Source organism: Lygodium microphyllum, chromosome 13, assembly GCF_053477565.2.
Source record: "Lygodium microphyllum isolate KBCC chromosome 13, Lygodium_microphyllum_v1.1.10, whole genome shotgun sequence".
Taxonomy (NCBI): Eukaryota; Viridiplantae; Streptophyta; class Polypodiopsida; order Schizaeales; family Lygodiaceae; genus Lygodium; species Lygodium microphyllum.
The window spans coordinates 118,767,300-118,788,920 of NC_141147.1; the positions used below are offsets into that span (position 1 = coordinate 118,767,300).

General features: G+C 39.3%; 1 protein-coding gene across 1 annotated transcript; it reads right to left on the minus strand.

The window, feature by feature from the left end:
* Positions 1 to 18,950: 18,950 nt before the first annotated feature.
* On the minus strand, positions 18,951 to 20,337 carry LOC148027123 (17.4 kDa class I heat shock protein-like). Its single transcript, XM_087690387.1, has 2 exons — positions 20,235 to 20,337; positions 18,951 to 19,222 (listed from the first exon to the last, which is right to left on the minus strand). The coding sequence occupies exons 1-2, from the start codon at positions 20,335 to 20,337 to the stop codon at positions 18,951 to 18,953; spliced, it is 375 nt and encodes a 124-aa protein (XP_087546513.1).
* Between the last annotated feature and the right edge of the window lie 1,284 nt (positions 20,338 to 21,621).

The following is a 21,621-nucleotide window of genomic DNA, read 5'->3' on the forward strand; positions in this document are numbered from 1 at the left end:
GTTAAAGATTATCTGAAGTATTGGGAAAGATGGTCAAATGTACAAGGACCTGAAGCAGAGTTCACAAAGTTTATAACACCAATGATTGATTATTGGAAACATATGATCTACGCTCTTCAAACTCCAAATGTCCAAGAAGATTTATTTTTCATAGATTTTTTGCCAAGAACACAAAGTGATGTAACCAATATAGATGTAGATAATGTAGATGACTTCATTGGATTGGAAGAGTCGAATGATCACAATTGTGGTCCTCTGAGCAAACGACCCAAACATGCATTTGAACCAATGCTTGATGTTAAGAAAGATGACTATTTAGTATTTTTAGAAAAGGCCTTGAAAACCTGTTTTCTTGTGATGAATGATTTTCTATATTTATGTGCACTTGAAATTATTTTCTAAAAATAAAAAATAGTGAAAATTACTCTAAAATGGTTCAAAATTGACATATATGAATTTTTACAAAAAAAAATTGATCCAATATGACTTATAATATTTTTTTGATAAAGGCTATGTCTTTAGAAATTTACTGAAAAAATTCCATAATATTTAAAGACTTTTTAATATTCTCAAAATTTAAAAAAGTATTATTTTTAAAGAAAAATCATAGTTTTCATTTAAATAAAATGTGTTATTTATCAATGAAAATTATGGATTCCTAGCGAGAGATTGAAAAGATAGTTTCTGAGTTGTTGGTGAGTTTTTGTAAGGATTAAAAGGAAAGAAATAACAATTTAATAATGTTTTACTTAAAGAAATGCTTGCATAAAGATATGGTGTTTGTGTTTTGATAAATAGAGATTATCCGTGGTGTGGAAATTTGTAAAATATGGGAGAGTAAGAATAATAAGCTTAATAATACTTTGTAATAATTACTAATGTCAGATTTGAGCTACAATATTTGGTTTAAATTAAAAGCAACATAAAAATTAATAATTTAATGATTAGATGACATGTGATGAAGTCTCAGCGTCTATATGAAATATCTACATTTTATTTACATTTAGAGAAATTAGATGATTGAAAGAATTACGAGTGGAAAGTCACTAGGACTAACTAATAAATTAAAGGAAAATATGGGGATTTAAAATAAACTATGTATGTGTTTACATTAGAGTGTAAAGAGTACCTGTTTTTATCCTAATTGGTATTTAGTAAAGAAGAAGAAAGAAAGGACGTTATTCTCGCAAAACGAATTAATTATCTAAACACTAAAAGCAACGATGAATTGCAATACGGAGAGGGGAAACGTTATAAGGAATTAAAATTATGGGTTTATGGTACGTTAGAAAATTTGTTTTGAATGTTTGCTATCACTTAAATAAATAAAAAGAATTAATTTTAATCAATTGGAGAAGAGAAATATAAAAAGGAATTTAAATAGGGATATTCAAATAGATCCAAGGGATCTATACCTTGAAACAAATTTCTTAAAGTCAAACATCAAAACTTCCTGGATAAACCGCCACTAGTATGGCAGGAGAAATTTATGAGGAGCCGCTTCTGAAAGATGGAGGGAAACTGTAGTTATCCTAGGTTTAGCGTTTTAGTGCCCAATATAAAGACCTAACTTTAAAAGTTTAAAAGCAACGAAGTGTGAGATTAAGTATGTTTAGTGGAGTTTAGATATCTATAGTGGGACTACTACAAACAAACGTCTTAAATATTATGGAAGGCTAAACTGAATTAGTATAATTAGTAGCAAAAATTACCTATTTAGTGCAACAACTTTTAGGAGTTCGCTTGCCGACCTGGTTAAAACTGGCTTGGTCTTTGGCCAGTCACCTTCTCATATGGAGTCTTTTTCTTTGACTTCTTGGCCCCTCCACAGCTAGATTGTGCTTCCTGCTCTTTTTCTTTGTCACTCACCATTCTCTCACTAGATTGCTCTTATTCCTGGTGGAGAGGGGACGTGTCTGGTGTTTTGTCAACTCCCTCATCTTCTTGTGCTTCCCCCAATGCCTCTTTGATGATGGTCATCAAGACCCCTCCAAACCCAATGGTCGAGGCCTTATACGACGATTTCTTCCTTGCCTTGGAGACCGAGGACTCTTTGCATGCAGGTCTTCCACCTGTGTGACCAATGCTTTTGCTAAATTTTCTATTGTCTTTTGCACAAAGCCGTTAGGTTTAGTTCGTCCAAGGATTTTGTTGCAATGCTTTCCAACATAGATACGTTGATTCGGTTCATCAGTGCATTGTACCTATGACTAGAGAACAAGGCATAATATGGTAGACACCGCTATTTCAATGTGTCGTTTGTTAGTTGGGATTCTCTTATAAGACTCTACACATGAGTAACGTAGTCCTTGATGTCCTCTTTGTCCCTCTGCTTGACATTCATCAACCTCACTATAAGATTATATGAATACCTACTAGCCTTGAAGAATCTCTTGATGAAGAGACTCTTGAGGTTATTGAAATTGTTGCACTTCTTAGTGTCTAAGTTGGTGTACCACATCCTACCCTTATTGCCCAAGCATAGGCCAAAATCTTGTGAGCACTGAGCGAGATTGGTGAGGCCGTTAGCCTCCAAACCTTCTCAAACTGCTTAGAAAACTATATGGGTCTTTGCTCGTATGGTATTTGTCTAGCTATTTCATAACTACGAGGATTTTTTATTGGCTCTTAGAGCCCTAGGTAACTCCTAATCCTACAAGAAATAATGTTGCTAGTGGTGATACGCTTTGTTCTACCAACATGTTGTCTATTAGTCACTTTGTAAGAAGCTTGCTCAATGTCAAATCCACATATAGTGCTCTTTCCCTCTCTACGTTTGGTCCTATTCGATTTCTATTTGCTAGGGTTGTGCTTCTTCCATTTCTATGTGTCCTGAGGCAATCTCCTAGTCTATTGTTGCTCGTTGTATGCCACTATGCTTTGCAAAGCTTTCCCCCCTACCTTTCTTTCCTCCTTGAGGTCCGCTATGATGTCTTCTAATGGTCTGCCATGGTGGTCCAACTTGGTTTGTATGTCATATTTATTCACCATCAGTTGGATTTCGACTAGGAAATCCCCTAGGTCAAAGCTCTTCATTTTCGTGGTTTATACTAGTTTTTGCTATATCTATAGTCTCTTGTTCCACCAAGTTGTCGTTGAGGTTGATCAAGTTTGGTGGCGTCGCGCTCCTAATGGTGTCAATTCCTTCTATGTGTCTGACTTTTCATTTTGCACTTCTCACTTTGTCCTTCCAATTGGGGCTCTTGATCATCTGTCTAGGTTTGAGGGTCGTCTCCTAGTGGTGGGTTCATTTAAGTGTGTTCCTTCTTATTTATAGACAATCCTCAATTTATGTTCATTGTGTGTGTGTATGGTGCTCTTTTCCATACACTATGTAAAATCAGGCTTTTCGTTTTTTCAAGTGCATTTCAAGTGTTAAAAACAATGTGGGTGAGAGCATGAGATAGTAAATGCAAATTTTGCACTTTCTTCTATGTTCTCAGCCGAATAGGGCTTTAGGCTCGGCCACCATTGGCCACTCTCACTGGTCTCTAAAGTCTGTGCTATGTTATTCAGCTTGGTCAGGGTCAATTGGAGCCTGCATGTCAGTTTATGGCTCTAAGAGGGGCTAAAAGCTAAGATGACTCTCAATGGTTGTGTCTAGCTATTCGACTGTGATTTCTAAGGGAATTGTGACTCTAAGGATTTTGGATTCTTCCCGTATTGTGGAGGTGTTCTGCTTAGTCCGAGATGTGCTAAATTTGTCATTTTTTTCCTGTCATATTTTTTGTTTGATTTTGCAATGTCCAATCCCCAAAATCGGACATCCAATTTTCAATCGTCCAATTTTCGCACGTCTAATTTAGGCATTTGATTATGATGCATCCAATTTGGATTGGTTTGATTATCATTTTTTCGATTCTTATGATTTGATCTCAAGTTCTTTTAATTTTCATGATCCGTGTGTCCAATTCTGAGAGTGATCAGAGTGACCAATGGCCGAGCATCCAAATCCGATTTTGGGGGTGTCTCGATTGTAGGCCGTCCGATTGTCGAATTGAACAAGCTGAGGTAGTCCAGGTGTTTGATTGCCCAGAATCGAATGTTCAAGTGTGCGATTCTAAGAATCAGACCCTACAAGCCCTGCCTGATTCCAACGGCACCGTGAAGGCTTTGACGACAAAAAACCAATTCAAAGCAATGATTTTGGCCACGCAAGCATGCAATGAGCTCCAGGATACAAGAATGGACACATAGGAAGGTTTCTATATACTTGGTATGCACAAAAAACGCTTGTGGAAGATGATTGATCTGCCTGAAGCTCAAGGTCTCTCTCTCTCAAGCTCTCTCTCTCTCTCTCTCTCTCTCTCTTCTGAAGTGAAAATGAGCTTTCTTCTTGATCTTTGGGGTCTTAAACCCTTGTCCCCTCAGCCTTGATCTCTCCAATCACTCTCCTTGTGGCAATAACACATTTAAGCACTCTTTTTTCCCATTTTTTCATTGTTTGTGCCCTGTTTGGGCCTGTTCTACAACAATTACCCTAAAGCTTTTTGCTTCGATCTCTCGATCCTATCCTACTCTGTTGAGATATTTGCAATCACACCTACTTTAGTCCCTTTGTATAGGACAGCTAGGCTATGAAGAGAGACAAAATCCCATATGCACAGTGAATGTTAAGTGCTACCAAAGAACTCTATATAATGTTGTACTTGACTATCACTTTCATATAAGATGAATACAATATCATGATGCTTTCCTCTTTCAGCTAGTGTCATTATCATTGTCTGTCTAATACACAAGAATGTCTTTATGAGTTCAAGTCTCAATCTTGAAACCTAATTCACTTGTGTAATAGTTGTCTCTTCTTTGTCTATGTCATCATGAGTTCGGTCTCTACCTTCCAACCTCCATAGCTTTGCCATGCTCTAGATCCGCATCTTTGACATGGTATCAGAGCTCAGTTGAGCATGGCTTAGCTCTCCTCTACTCTCTGTCAACTCATCTTAACCTCGGGTCAGCTCATGGCTCCATTTCTCACCTCCATCTCTACTTGACCTTCCTTGGCGGCCATAGCCAACCAGCACCCTGCCTACTTCAAGCTCTTGGATCTCTCTCCAGAAGTCATATCTCAACTTGCTCTCTTCTGGACATTTGTTCCTTGACTGCCAAGGCTTCTTTGTATCACTTAAGAGCTCGACATTGGCCACTCCATAACTCAGCATTGACAATTTTCTCAATCTCTGCCCCTATGTCTGCCATAGCCAAACTGGACTTGTAGTACTTGGAGCCTCCATATATTTTTCTACAGTCCTTATCTCTTCACGTTTTCTTCTGAGAATATATTCTGCACTCCTAGATGCAACTAGCCAGCATGAAAAGCACCAACATTGTGCATCATACAGCTCCTCATTGTTGATCTCCCCAAACTGGTGTAGTTTTTCGTAGATGTCTAAATGACCTGCTCTAGCTCGGCATAGGGGCGGCCATTGAAGGGGCTTTTATGGGGCTTTAGTAGACCATATAGTGGGCCAACTCCAGCTAAGAGGGCTCTTAAAATTTTTACCTCTACGAGCTGCTACAGTGGAAAAAACAATCCGGTCTAGGAACCCCAAACTTAGGCAACCATAGCTTTGAGCTTCAAGCTCAAAAATTGATCAGTTTCTCTCTCCTTAGGACTCAACAAAGCCCTTGCCACTCTGATTTGATCAACTTTCCCATCAAATCATCAAGGAGGGGAGATCTTGAACAATTGGAAGAATTGAAGACCAAGCCACCATAGCCACTTAAATTCAAGCTTCTTCCTTCACTTCAAGATCTTACTTCTTCTCAATCAACTAAAGCATTTGTTACTCAGATATATTGTCCCAGCATCAAATCAAGGAGGGGAAGAACCTGGAAAGATTGAAAAAGGATCAAAGACCCCAAACAAAGAAGATTCAAGCTCAACATCAACAAAAACATAGTCTTCGCATAGTGTGTTTTCACACTGTCATTACTTGTGTCTCTTGACACATTGTAATTTGCTCTTTCACTTGTAAAATCTGAGAATCTTGGAACTGATTTGCTGATGCTCAAGCTTTTCAGCATGGGAAAAGACTCACGGACAACTCCGTTCAAGGGAGTTGGGTTTCACACCTGGCAAACCCACATCAAGCTCATGTTGATGAAGAAGGGTATCTTGGCCATCACAAATGGCAAAAAGAAGAAACCTCAGGATGCAGATCTTGCAGCTACTTGGCAAAAGAATGATGACAGAGCCTAGGCCATCATCAAACTGGAGTTAGATGACAACTATATCCACCATGTGGATAACTGTGAGACCTCACAGGATACATGGAAGAGACTTGACACCTTTTTTTGTGCACAATTTAAATCATCAAAGTATGGTCTCGTGATAGAGTTTTTCAGGCTTGAAATGAGGTCCAACACATCACTTGCCACACATCTAAATTACATGGAAGGACTTCTAACCCAACTTGCAGGAATCAACATTAAAATGGAAGAAGATGTTTGCATCGGTGTTCTACTTAGGAGTTTGCCTCCTGAATATAATAATGTATCAACAACTTTAATCAACATGTCAAATATTGAACTTGTTGATTTCCAGGCATCACTGTTAGAAGAGGAAAAGAAGCTAAATTCTAAGGAAAAACCAAGTACCTCTAGAGATGAGAATGCATTATATGTTGGCAACACATACAAAGGCAAGAAGGGTCAGCTATTCTATGAATTCTGCAAAAGGACCATACACATCAAGAAGTTCCGCCATGCAAGAAAGAGGTCCCAAAAGGCCTATCTAGTTGCAGTCCAAGAAGAAGAAGAAGAAAATGGAGCAAAGGAAGAAGTAGAAGAAGACCACTGGGAGAAGGACAAACCTCATCAGTCCTTCTATTCAGATAGAATTTTTTAGTTTTGTGTTTCCTAGTCCTAATGTCTCAAACATAAACTTGTAAAACTCCTTAGTTATCCTTGTACGACAGCCTCTGTACACTTTGTAAGGCCCCTGCTACAGCCTCTGGATGTCCATCATGTTTGTGGTACCCACACTTAGCCTTTTCTACAACAGCCTCTAGTGTTTTGCCATGTTTATGGTGTGCCCACAGTTTGCAGGTGTTGCTTTTACTAAAGCCTCTACATACTTTGTACTTTTGGTTGTGATTGAGGAGGGGTGTTGAGATATTTGCAATCACACCTACTTTAGTCCCTTTGTATAGGACAACTAGGCTAGGAAGATAGAGTCCATTCTATGAAGAGAGACAAAATCCCATATGCACAGTGGATATTAAGTGCTACCAAAGAACTCTATATAATGTTGTACTTGACTATCACTTTCATATAAGATGAATACAATATCATGATGCTTTTCTCTTTCAATTAGTGTCATTATCATTGTCTGTCTAATACAAAAGAATGTCTTTATGAGTTCAAATCTCAATCTTGAAACCTAATTCACTTGTGTAACAGTTGTCTCTTCTTTGTCTATGTCATCATGAGTTTGGTCTTGTCAAGATTGTGGGAGAGAAGGAAGGAGTCTCACTTGTAGCTTTCTTGCTTACACAATGGGGGAATACACACAGAGGTGGAGGCTGAAAACAATTTTCCTCTTCTTAGTTGTGTAAGCCAAAAAGAACTCAAGTACATAGAAATAGAAGAACCCTATATATGGGTCTCAAAACCAAACTCAACTAACTAAGGTGGCATACTAACCGAGCCACAAACTAGAGTAGATAAGGATAGCTATCATCTAGCTATTATTCATGGGCGGTGTACCAACTGCATCTGCAAAAACTGACAAGTCGGTGACATAAATGCACAACGGTCACCCTGGCATATCACGAGTGGAGCTCGATATCTCAACACTCCCCCTCGAGCTCAATCCCAATTCCTGCCCACCAACCAGGTCTCTAAACTTACGTAGCTTCTTTGCACCCAATGCCCTCGTGAATATGTCAGCTACCTGATCCTCTGTGCTGACATAAACTAGATTAATAAGACCTAGTAAAACCCTCTCCCGCACATAGTGATAATGCACCTCAATGTGCTTTGTTCTAGCATGATAGACTGGGTTTTTGCCAAGTGTATACTACTCATGTTGTCACAATAAATGACAACTGGCCCATCTGTAGGCTGATGCATATCATAAAGTAGCTTATGCAACCAAGCTACTTCACATGCAGCCATTGCTGCACCCCTGTACTCAGCCTCTGTGCTCGACAAGGCAACTATAGGTTGTTTCTTGCTGCTCCAAGTGACTACAACACTCCCAAAAGAGAACACATATCCACTGGTAGATCGTCAATCAGAAATACTACCAGCCCAATCAGCATTAGTGTATCCATGCAATTGTATCTGAACCCCAGTCTCATAAAATAGTCCATATTGCAATGTGGACTTCACATATCTGAGTATGCGTCTAGCCGCATCCAAATGTGGTTTCCTTGGAGCCTGCATAAACTGACTTACCAATCCAACAGCATAGCTCAAATCTGGCCTGGTAATAGTCATATAAATCAAACTTTCTACTATGTGTCTGTACATAGTAGGGTCTTCCAGAAGCTCAACTGCATCTGCGCTCAGCTTCACATTCTGCTCCAAAGGAACTGAAATAGGTTTACAGCCTGTCATCCCATATTTGGACAGCATGTCCAATCCATACTGCCTCTACAAGAGCTATATCCCACTTGGTGATCTAATCACCTCAATGCCCAAGAAATAACGCAGCTCTCCCAAATCCTTCATCTCAACCTTCCGCTTCAATAGCATTTTCACATGAAGGATATCTTCATCACTGTCACTTGTCATAATCAAATCATCATCATAAATGACAAGTAGCATAATATCTTTCTCTGTTTTTCTCACATAAAGTGAGAAATCTGCCTTGGAAATCTGAAAGCCAATAGTAACAAGATACTGTCCTATCTTGTTAGACCATGCTCTAGGTGCTTGCTTCAAGCCATACAATGCTTTCTTCAACCTGCAAACAAACTCAGGATGAATAGCATGCACATAACCTGGTGGCTGCTCCATATAGATCTCTTCTTGCAAATCACCATGCAAGAAGGCATTCTTTACATCCATCTGATGTAAAGACCATTCCTTTGATGCAACCATAGCAATGACTGCTCTTACGGTTTCCATCCTTGCAACCGGACTGAATGTTTCTTCATAATCAATGCCATATTTTTGTGCATACCCCTTGACTACTAGTCTTGCCTTGTATCTATTCACAGAACCATCTGCATTGTGCTTCACCTTATAAACCCACTTACAACCAATTGCATTCTTATCTTTAGGCAAAGGTACCAATTCCCATGTAGCATTTGCTTCCAAGGCATCCATTTCTTCATCCATGGCTTTCTCCCATTTTTCTTTTCCCATGGCTTGCTCAAAAGAAGTGGGTTCTGGTTCCTGTATCACTTTGACCATATAGGCATAGTCAATGGCTGTAAATCCATCATATTTCAGCCTATCCACAGGATACCTAGCTCTGGTAGACCTGCGCAAATTAGGTTCAGTCCCAGGTGCTCTCAAAACATCCCTGGTCTTCCTTACTCTAGGTGTAACAATAGAAGGAATACCCAACTCATCATCAATGCTCTGTTCTGAGCCACTGGATTCTCCATCCACATAAGAGTGACCTGCATTCACATCAAACATGGGCTGATCTACCTTCTCTTTTCCTTTTCGTGATACCTGAATACCACTATCTACATTGCTTTGAGAAGATTCTCCTGATCTCAATCTGCTTGTCCATGGCGAAGAATGTGAACCACTGCTAGAGGATGCTCCAGGTCCACTAATATTTTGTGATGCACTTCTCAGCTTTTGGATCCAACTTGGATCTCAACTCATCTAGCACATGAACATAGGCAATGCAACCAAAAATCTTCAAATGAGAAATATTTGGTTTCCTACCAGTATACCTCTCCTCTGGAGTCATCCCATGTATTGCTGCAGTGGAAGTCATGTTCATTATGTAGACTACTGTAGTAACTACTTTAGCCCACCAGTAAAAATATGGCAAGTCTTTTTCGTTGAGCATGGCACAAGATACCTCTCCAATATGATTGTTTTTCCTTTCTGAAATTCCATTTTATAGTGGAGTACGACTACATGAATATTGCTACTTTATGCTATGCTCCTGCAAGAACCTTGCAAACTCATTTGAGAGGTACTCTCCCCCTCCATCTGACCTTAGGCATTTTATTTGCAGGCCTGTTTCTTTTTCAACCATAGCTTTAAGAGTTTTGAAATGCCCAAAAACTTCACTTTTCTTTTTCATACAATACACCCAAAATTTTCTGCTATAGTCATCAATAAAAGTGACAAAAGAATGACAACCTCTAAGAGATGCAGCTTTAGTAGTCCACACATCAGAGTTGATTAATTTCAATGGCTTCTTACTCTCTTGAACATATCTAGGAAATGGTTTCCTTGACTGTTTTCCAAATTGACAGGCTTTAAATACCTTATGTATTTCTGTAACCTTGAATTTAGGCAATCCTGCAACAATATTTTGGGCCTACATTGATTTAAGTCGCTGTACATTAACATGACCAATGCGTTTATGCTAGATATCAATATCTGCAACTACACCGGTCCCATGTGCAAACATTGTTGCACTCAATTCAGGCATGTCTGCATTCAACGTAAACATTCTTCCCTTCTTCTTTCCTTTTGCTATCAAGCGACCTTTATTTTTCATATCCTCAACAAAGCATCCATGAGGATTAAATCTGACCTGCAAGCCCTGCTCAACCATTTGACCAATAGAAACCTGATTCTTGGTGATATTCGGGACATGAAATACATCGGACAGGTATTTCTTTTTCCCATCCTGCATAGACAAAGAAATTTTTCCAATCTGCTCAATAGGATATGCAGTATCATCACAGTCTCCACAAATCCTAGTTTTTCCATTTTCCTTGCATCCTCCATCCATTTTGCATGACCTGTCATGTGGTTTGATGCACCTGAGTCAACATACCATACATCGTTGCTTTCTTCTGCACTTGTCACATAATTGTTCATGTGCTGCACCATAAACAAATGCTCATTTCTGTCATCACCCTGTCTACTAGAAGATGCATAATTCCCTTGTTGCAATTTCCCATTCATGATGTCATTCTGCTTTTTATAGCAGTCTTTAGCTATATGACCCATTTTACCACAGTAGTAGCATTCAACATTGTTGTTTGCATTTTGGCCTCTTTGCCATCCACTACGACCTCTTTGGCTCCCCCCTGCCTCTAGAGTTACCACGTCCTCCTCCATAGGACTAGTTTTCTTGAGTTTGTTGCATATTCTGATTTCTACCACGGCCTCCAGATCGGCCTCCTCTACCTCTGCCTCTACCTCTTCCAGCATTTGAGTAGAAGACAACTTCTTTTGAAGTTCCTCCTAAAGAAGATGCACCACCATTTCTCTGCTCCTCAGAAATTAGAAGAGCAATCAACTCCTCAAAATCACGAAATCTTTCACGGACGGAAATGGATGTTTGGAACTGTGTATAATCCTTTCCTAGACCATTCAAGGTCACAGAAACTAAATCATCATCTTCCATTCGCGACCCAATGGAAGTAAGTGCATCTGCAATCTTCTTCACCTTCATGTGGTAGTCATTGATGCTCATATTTTCTCTTTGCACATTGTGCAACTCTTGCTTGAGCTGCATTTTCCTAGCTTGCATATTTGTGCTATACATTTTTGACAAAGTATCCCATGCCTCCTTTGGCGTACTTACATCTTGAATATGCACAATCATAGAGTCTGAAATGCTGATAGACAGCCAGTACATAACTTTCCTGGCTCTCTCATGCCATGCTTTAAATGCCTGCATTTGCTGTTGATTGGGAACATCAGGAAGAACTGGTTCTTCTTCATTTCCTGCAAACAAATTTCCAATATCATTTTCCCATAAGGAAATTCGTCATTCTAAACTTCCATGCTTGGAAGTTGTTCTTGTCAAGCTTTTTAGTTACAATCTGTGAAAGAGAATCAGACGCCATTACAGAACACTGCAAAAAATTCTGTCACTGCAAGAAACATAACTTCAACGTCACAAGGGCAAATCTGCAAAACTAGCGAAAGTGGTATTTGACCACACAGTCACTTCCTAGTGAAGATTTTGCATAAATAGAAAACAAGGATGATTTTGTAACTCCCAATGTCTCTGCACACAAGCATACGATGCAATTTCTGTGGTAACTTTTCACCGACCTGTAGAACAGTGGTCGCACAGCATAAAATAGGGCATTTTCTTGAGTGCGTGCAGAAAACTTCCGCCTCCAAAACAAGCCCCGATATGGCCTTAAATAAAAAAAACAGAGCAACCAAGGGCTAAAGACCTTTCCCGCAGCATATACTGCCGTCTTGCTACACCGCGAAGGGTGTCTCAATCTAAGACAATGCACTCTTGCACTTTCCAGCTGTGCTACCTGCAGAGACTTGCTCCCAATACAAAAAAATGAAAGCAATACTGGTCCTCTTACCAGAACACCGCGAACTTGGCTTGCTTTCTTGAGCTCCTTACCATGAACAAGTCTCTCATACCATGTCAAGATTGTGGGAGAGAAGGAAGGAGTCTCACTTGTAGCTTTCTTGCTTACACAATGGGGGAATACACACAGAGGTGGAGGCTAAAAATAGTTTTCCTCTTCTTAGTTATGTAAGCCAAAAAGAACTCAAGTACATAGAAATAGAAGAACCCTATATATGGGTCTCAAAACCAAACTCAACTAACTAAGGTGGCATACTAGCTGAGCCACGAACTAGAGTAGATAAGGATAGCTGTCATCTAGCTATTATTCATGGGCGGTGTACCAACCGCATCTGCAACTGACAAGTCGGTGACATAAATGCACAACGGTCACCCTCGCATATCACGAGTGGATCTCGATATCTCAACAGGTCTCTACCTTCCAATCTCCATAGCTTTGCCATGCTCTAGATCCGCATCATTGACATACTCTAAATGCAACAAAAATCAAAACCCAACTACGGAAATGATTTATCCCACTTGCCTACTCATCAAAAACCCAAAATATTTTTTTGTTTTGAAGATAAAAGACCCCAAATCTCCTACCAATATCAAGCACCGGTTCGAAACCATACTTTGATTCTTGATTTGAGGCGCGCAAGTGCTCAAGCTTGAATCCATTGGTCCCGACAAATGGAATCTAAATTAAGTGGGAGCTCAAGCTCATCTACCAAGACCCATAGACCACTTATTGCTTCAAGCATTTCAAGAGAGCAAAATTGGCTATCTCTCACCTAGCCGAAGCGCCTTCGATTCCATGGGGGTGTAGTGAGCTTACCTTGATGCCCAAAAAAGTAGCCTCCTCCCTCAAGAAAACTGGTAGCTTCATGATATGAGATGTGAGCTCAAGCAACCTTAATCCTCCACATCCAAGCTCCATCCTCCATAGTTGCACACGAGACAAGAGAAGAGAAAAAATAGAAGAACAAGAGAGGAGATAATGGAGAGCTTCTTCTTCAAGATCCCTCACCCTCACACATAGACACTCCCTCACACTCTCCCCTCTCTCAAGCACACACAAGCAAGAAAGAAGGAGAGAAGAAGAGAAGAAGAAGAGACCACTTTAGTCACACACCAAGGAATGAGACTCTCATTCACTTTTTGAGTTTATATACAAGCCCTTAATCCCTTGGGCACCCATCCTCTTTTTACATGATTGGGCATCTTGCCAAGGTCCTCATTACCTATTCCCTTCTAGTTGCCTTATCCCTTCACCTATGTCTGTCTAGAATTTACAATTTGCACATGAGGGAGCCTAGTACTCTTTTACAAAATTTTAGTGGCACCTTTGCATTTTAAGATGTGCCTTTGTCTTCAACTTGGCCTTTGAGGTCGCCCTTGCACTTTGGCCTTTCTTCTCTTATTCCTTTGGCTAGCTGCCTTTTTTGCATTATTTCACATTTTTGAATTTTCTTTTTCATGTCTTGCATATTGGGGTTAAAGTAATCTCAAGAAAATACATCATTGTAGCCACCAATTATCTTACAAAGTGGGTTGAAGCATGAGAAATGAGGAAGAATGATGCAAGGACCACTACTAAATTTCTTTGGGAGCAAGTTATTTCTTGATTTGGCTACCCCATTGAATTAGTTAGCGATCAAGGTACACACTTCATCAATGAGGTGATTAAGCATATGTTGTCTACTTTTCTGGTTATCAATTGGAAATTGTTACAGTACTATCCCTAAGCCAATGGTCAAGTAGAAGCAACAAACAAAATCTTGGTCAATGCACTGACAAAAATTATCTCTGCTTCGTGAAGTGATTGGGACAATAAGTGGGTAGCAACCCTATGGGCATATCACATTGCCTACAATGGTTATCAGACAAATGCCATTGAAGCTAATATATAGAACATAAGCGATCTTACTGATTGAATTCTTTGTTCTGAGTCTATAGATAGCTATGCAAGAGAGATGGAAAGGTTAGAAGGCCTGAACTGACCATTTAATTGAACTAAAAAGGTTATCTAAAACTCAACTTATCATCATGCACACCCTTATTTGTGAAAAGGCACAAAGAAAGTTATTGTTTGAAAAACATGTCAAACAACAGGACTTTGAAATATGTGACCTAGGGTTATTGTATTCTATCGAGGGCCATAAATAGAAAATGAAATCCCAAGGATTAGGACAATTCAAAGTTCATCAAATTAGTAGAATCAGTTAGGTGGAGTTTGAAATCCTAGATGGAGAGGGCATAGGCTTCTTCATGGGAAGTCACATTAAGAAATACTACCCGCCAATGCACCCATTACATGGGTTCCCTATGCTGTTGCTACTCATAAACATACAGGTAGTATCCATTATTGAAATCCAACACAAGACATGAGGAAACCATTGCACCAACCTATTTGAGGCTACAAATCACAACTTAGAAAGATCAAGTTCTTGATGGATTGATGAAGGGGCTGATAATAATATGCTCATGTACAATGACTATACAAAAATTAGACAACCCTAGTTAGCCCTTACCATAGCCAAAATTATTCCATATGGAGGAAAACCATACTTACTCTTAGGAAAGAAAAGAGTCATGATCACCATCAATACTGATAGTCTCTTTGTCATTTTTTATGTACTTCCAAATGCTACGGGGGTGGGATAGGAAACATTGTTGGGTTGAACCTTCAAGAAACAAACTCAATGCAATGTTGACTATGAGACCCAAAAAATCCAACTTGCTCTCACCAATGTTAGAACCATAAAATATTTTAGCAAGGGCACCCATGCTTTAGTCAAGCCTGTGATGCCACTGATGTTTTTATCTACTACCAACTCTAGTGGGGGGTAAACAAATAGTGAATGAATTGCAAAAAGCTCAGAAGAATAAATAGGAATTCGTAAGTAGGCTAGCCACCTCCCAAAAATCCCACACCAAGTATGTTCCCAAGAATAGGTCTCCAACCCATGAAACTCAAGCCATGAAGCAACCCAAATCTCAAATTTGCAATTGAGGAACTTGACAAAATAGTTAGCACTACTACAAATGAACACATGTGAAGTTGTGATGGGTCTGTAAGGCTTACTATGCGCACAAGGGTATTATGAAGGCAATTCTAGGGTATGGCTTCCAAAAATACCACAATAACCACTACTAGAACCATTAAACTCAATAAGGCAAGAAAAATCATTCTCACATTGCTAGTGACACTAATGTTAAACTAACCATTGTGCCTCCCTCTAGAAACCAACAATTCACGCCGACATGTAATCAAGTGCCCAGCCAGAATGTTTCCATGCCATCATAGTCGAGTGCTAGAAGATATCTGAACCATCAACCACCACCATCTGCTCATAGATGGAAGCCTAAATACCACAAGTCCATGTCTCTCACAGCAATATTGACTCTAGCTACCCCAACAGTCACCAAGCATTAGGTTCTAGAGACAACAACTTTCCAAACTCAAAGAGACACGTCATTCATCTCCACTTCAAGTCCAATTACACCTCAAGACCATCTTCAACTAATATGATGACCACACCTCCATACATGCATGTATCAAAGCTGAATGATAATCAAGCAAATCCTCTAGTGAGGTCAAGTATATGTATATAATTGATAGGTCATGTTAAACCACAACCACCTATAGAATTGCTGCCTACATATTTGAGACCTTTTATATTAGAACTAGCTACAAATATGTTCTTGATATTGGTGATAGTATAGTCAATAATATATGTTGTCTTGACAATACCTTTACCCTATTTGTTTGCACTTATGATCACTTGGATCTAGATCTGTTAGGTGAAGACACCGCAATCATAGTGAGAAGCCTTCCTTGCTCTTGGGAGGAGTACGAATTCATCTTCACCAAGCACACCTCTATTGTCGAAGAACTCATTGCCATACAAGTTAGCAAGGAGCAAGCCATCATATAGGGGTACTTAATAATATCTTTTAAGTGTAGCCACATAGAGGCCTAAAAAAAAAAAAGCTGAATTGGAGAAACTAGCCAAATCCAAATACCCATTTCGTCAAAAGGGGTCCACTCTTCGAGCGCAATGGGAGTGACTCAATTGTCAAATAATGATTAACGTTAAACAATGTCAAACAATCAAAACCACTGAGTATGACCCCACTTATACTGCACCCACTTCCTTTCGAGTACTAGCCATCACATGAAAAACTCACCTTGTGGACCATGTGCTATTATATCTATATTTGGATAGAGTACTATGCGAGGAGGAAATGCGAGGAGGAACTACACATTGCTAGCTACTTGAACATATGAGATTTCCTCATAGATGTTCTCACCTATATCACCCATATGGGCATCAAACCAAGTGACATGAACCACTATGTAGCCATGGAATACAATCCTAATTTTTATGATTGGCTTCTGTAGAAGAGTCCTACAATATCTCATTAGCGTACATTCTTGTATATATCTACAGTTTTCACTTTGTAAAAATTTTGTTATGCTCGTTCATTTCTTTCTTTCTTTTAGTCATTCTGTAATAAGCATAGTTGAGCCATGTACCATTCCCTCCTCTGCCACTCCACCTTTGCATGATGGTAGGAAGCATTGCTAAACTTTTGGGGAGGGCAAGGAGTCGATCATTTTCTCAAAGTCAATTTCTTTCACAATTTGTAATTTTTGCAAGGAATAAAGTAGCAATTAATTTTTGAAAAAATGAGATGTGCAAGATTATGTAAGTTTAAATTTCTTTCTCATCATCACAAATTCTCATTTTTACAGACACATTTTAAAAAAAGACAAAATTGATGTCTGCCCTTTCAAATCAGCAGATCCAGCTTGTACTTCGTTTCTTCACCCCCTTATGCATCCATAAACTTCCTCCACTCCTCTTCGGATTTGTTAATGACATATGTTAAATTACCCATCGGCAACCCCATAAAACACAAAGAGATATAGTATAACTTTTTAATCCATCATTCTCCCTTCTCTATCGGTGAAAATTTTGAGCACATTATTCAACGACTCGAACAACTCAGACCTTCAAAATAACGCCAAAATAAAGAAGCAACCAAAAAATGAAAAAAATCATGAAGAGCCCTTCATTATTATAATGGACGAATATCTGACCCCCACCTTCTGAGGATCTAACAGTGCCTTTGAATTGTGTCCTACAATCAACAAACAACTACCTTACTTTCAAGGAATGCATCTACTTCCCTGTCGCCAATTTGTCGATGATGCAATCCATGGTTTTGATACTTGCACGCCTCACTAATGCCTCTAATAATGGCTCTCTCTTAAATATTCCATGTTGTTTCCGTCCACAATCAATCCTTAAGCGAAATATATCTAATCAGCTTCCCCCCCCCCACTAGATTGGCCGCCTTTGGATCCATTTTATCCCCCTTCGGAACAACACAATTAAGATTTTAGCTTTTATTGCTTTGCTTTTCCTTCTTTTTTTGTGTTTTGCAAGCAAAATTTTTTTAAAGCTTTCCTTAAGCTTTTCCTTCCATCCAACGACCTTAAAAGTTCTCAAAGACTTTAAGTCTACTCTTTAATACACATTAAACCAAGAATATACAATCTTACATACTTGAAAAGCTTTGTGACTTCGAAAGCAATCTTTGTCCAAAACAATCTTGTGTAAACTCAAAAACCATAGGGATTCTCCACCTGCTCCATTTCTTAAAATCAAAGTTCTTGTGACCAACTTGGTAGCTTGTGTGTACCTTTGCTCTATCTCATGAGATGACATTTCCTACTTTGTTTGATGTAGATTCCATTGTCGTAAAAATGCCTGATAAGGCCATGGAACCATGCCTACTAGGATGGCTAGGTAGCTTATATCATGTTGTAGTCTTGTCAACTCTAGAGGCTGAAGATTATGCATAAATGAATGAAGAGGGAGATTTGGATTGATTACACCTCCATTCCTTAAACTCCCTTGCGATTATTGTAGCCTTCTAGTACTGGCCTTGCATTCAATTACTCCCTTCCCTCTATGAGCAACTACAATTGTCATGTTGAGACAATGGTATACTATGGGTATTATAGTTACATAATAAATCATGCATCATTCATTGGGTTTGTCATGTTTATCTATCGTAACACGTACCTACTTAAGTTATTTAAAGAACAAGTAAAATTGTCATATTTGAGAGCCCAAGTATCAATTTACAGATAATTGTGTATTAGCATACAAGTAAAATGTCTCAATATCTACGAGATTACAGACCTCTTACTCATAAAGTAATTTGGAGTTCGAAAATTACATCAACCTCTTTCAAGAAGAAAAATGAGAGAGAGAGAGAGAGAGAGAGAGAGAGAGAGAGAGAGAGAGAGAGAGAGAGAGAGAGACTCTTAGTAGATAATGTAAAGCATGTCAACTCTCAAAAGTTTTTTTTTTGGAGGGGGGATACACTCATAATGACCTGTTAGATAGGTCGATACTTATGAAGCCTTATGATTTTCAAAGTGTAAATAGGCGATGCCTATCTTGCATGAAGCCTTTTTTATGAGCTAATGCAAAAGAGAGATCACACTTTCTCAGTATTTGCTCATTATGGGGATCTGCCTAATGATGGATTTCTTTTTTGGTACAGTGATGGTAACAACACCAGCTTCATCTTGGGCTCTTATTTTGTCCAAAATAATGTTGTCTGGTAGCTGGAATTGGCGAAGAAAGCTACCTTGAGGCCTCTCAATACTGTACTCAATTATATAGTCTCTAGTCCTTTCTAGCTCGTTGATGTGCACACCAATAATTTGAAGCACATTGCCCGGGAGCACTTGTAAGCTTATGTCGTCCTTGGTCAAACCTACAAAAAACAACACAATTTCAAACACTTCTTCATGTGGGGTATTGTTTGATGATATTGTTGATACATCAAGAACCCTCTTACCATTGAAAGATATTATAATTGGGCAGATTATTTCAATATGAAGGTCACATCGTTAAAGTATAGCTTACACATTATGTACATAACATTGAGAAGCCTAGTATTTAAAGGTGGTCATAGTTGACAAATTATCTAACGGTGAGTGTAAGCTACTCTAGCTCTAGCCAATGATTTAACATCGTTTTCACGTGGAAAATGCCAATGAGGTTTGCCATTTACTTACTTCATTAGGAGATTTTCACATGTAAAATCACTTAATGTAATATACCAAATCACGCTTGACATTCCCCAAATGAATTCCCATTTTATTTGGGGGATGTCCAGCGTGATTTGGTATATGCTGCAGAATCAAGGGTCTTTCTTCTGATTTAGGTACAGCTGTGTGGAATATGTTGTTTTTGCATAAGGCAAGAGCCTCTTTTCTCCAGGAACAGGAGCAGTTGTTTGCTGCCCACAAGCAAGAACAGGTGAGGGTGGTAACCTCACCAAGCAAGTGTCTGAAACAGCATTAAATCAATTCTGATTCTGGACTGTTCAGAGGTTATTTAAATGCAATATAGCAAATCACGTTTGACATCCCCCAAATGAAAGAATATTACACTTAACAAATCATAATGAGATTTACATCATTTAGTCACCTCAAACCACTTCGAGCTCCTTGACAATGTCATGTCGATTCACCCTTCAAAAGCTATGACAAAGTCATGTCGATTGTCCATTCAAATAATGGTAAGACTACCAACCATAACCAATGCATTCATTATACCAACTACCAGCCAATGTATTCATCTAGTCAATCGTCGAATCACATGGAAAATGCCAATGAGCATCGCCACATACGTACTTCATAATGAGATTTTCACACGTAAAATCGCTTCGAAGAAGCTATGACACTTTGATTCTACGTGCAAGAGGGAGCTCTGCTGGTCACCTGGTACATCGAGCTTGATGTGGTGTGCCGACGCAGTCTCGAGCCAGTCCACCTTGAGCTCGCCAACGCTGGCAATGGCAGGGAAGCGAGAGAAGCTGGCCATGATATAGGGAAGCGCGCGCAGACACAGAGAATGAGAGAAAGAGAGAGAGAGAGAGAGTGTGTGTGTGTGTGTGTGAGAGTACTAAGCCAACGAATGGGAAGGGATGAGCCAGCACCTGCCCTTTTATAGTAGTAGCGCTCGCGCGCTCTCTCTCTCTCTCTGTGTCTCTGTGCGCCTTTGCGGGGTCTCTACTCAACCCCCATCGGGTTATTTCCTTCCCTTTCAGCTGACTCGCTTGCTCCTTTCCTACATTGTTTATCTTTTGTTTATCCTTTCCAACCATCATTCTCCCCCGCCGTCCCCTTGAGTGCATAAGAAGCCTCCATTCTGCTGTTCATTAGCATACGGCCACCTCTCTTCAATGAGTTTTGAAACGTCGGCACTTACAACTATGAATCGAGAGAAAGACAATTGCAACATTATTGTGTCGTTCAAAGATAGTAGTCTTGTATTGCTACATCGACGAATGCACTTAATAAAACTCTTGCAATTCCAATGTGAACATAAAGTGTACAAAAAGCATTACATGTGTGAAGTACATCACTACAAAGATATTATCTTTACTATCAGATAGATACCTAGAGGTTGTGGCTAAGCAAGCTCAAGTGCTATAGGATGAAAATGCCCTATCAATCTATACTCACATAATGTTTTGGTCTTCCTTACTCCTCTCAATGTTTAGCTTGGATCATAATCATTAAGGATGGCATGAATAGCCACCATTCAATAGACTCAATGATGCATGCATGTAGGCATATTGTCTCTAGCAACAATGAGTAATCATGGGAGAGAGAATGGTGAGTGATAGGAAGAAGACTCGTGCTAATAAGGCGTCAACCTTGGCAAATATAAGGGTGTGAATCATGATTATAAGAGTGAGTGAGATGTCATGATGCCAGGAGGTATATTTTACGGTGGATTCCGTGCCACGGTGGATTCCGTAAGGTTTTACGGTGGATTCCGTAAACTTTGATGACCGGGGCTCATACACAAAGTGGATTCTTTGTGTGAGAAGTTGATGGGGACGCCTGTCCTTTTCGGGCGTTTCATTAATTTAGTGTGTACATGGGTGATTCCATAGCGGGTGATTCCGCAAAATGCATATTAAATTAATAAACGTTTATGAGTTTAGAGTGCGCACTCGTAATAAATTAAGGTTAGGATTTATTTCTAACCAGTTGATTTATTTATGTAGCTGAAGACTGCTAGGTATTCACTTTTGTCGGTTTAATTGTATTATTTTACTAATGATTGTGAATGCTTCAGTTGATGTGTAGAGATAGC

What these genes read in the sequence shown, in the direction of transcription:
- LOC148027123 (XM_087690387.1), bottom strand. Translation starts at nt 20,337, where the DNA reads ATGGCCAGCTTCTCTCGCTTCCCTGCCATTGCCAGCGTTGGCGAGCTC. An exon ending in CATCAAGCTCGATGTACCAG is followed by an intron (nt 19,223 to 20,234) that starts GTGACCAGCAGA and finishes TGTTTTTTGTAG; the next exon opens with GTTTGACCAAGGACGACATA.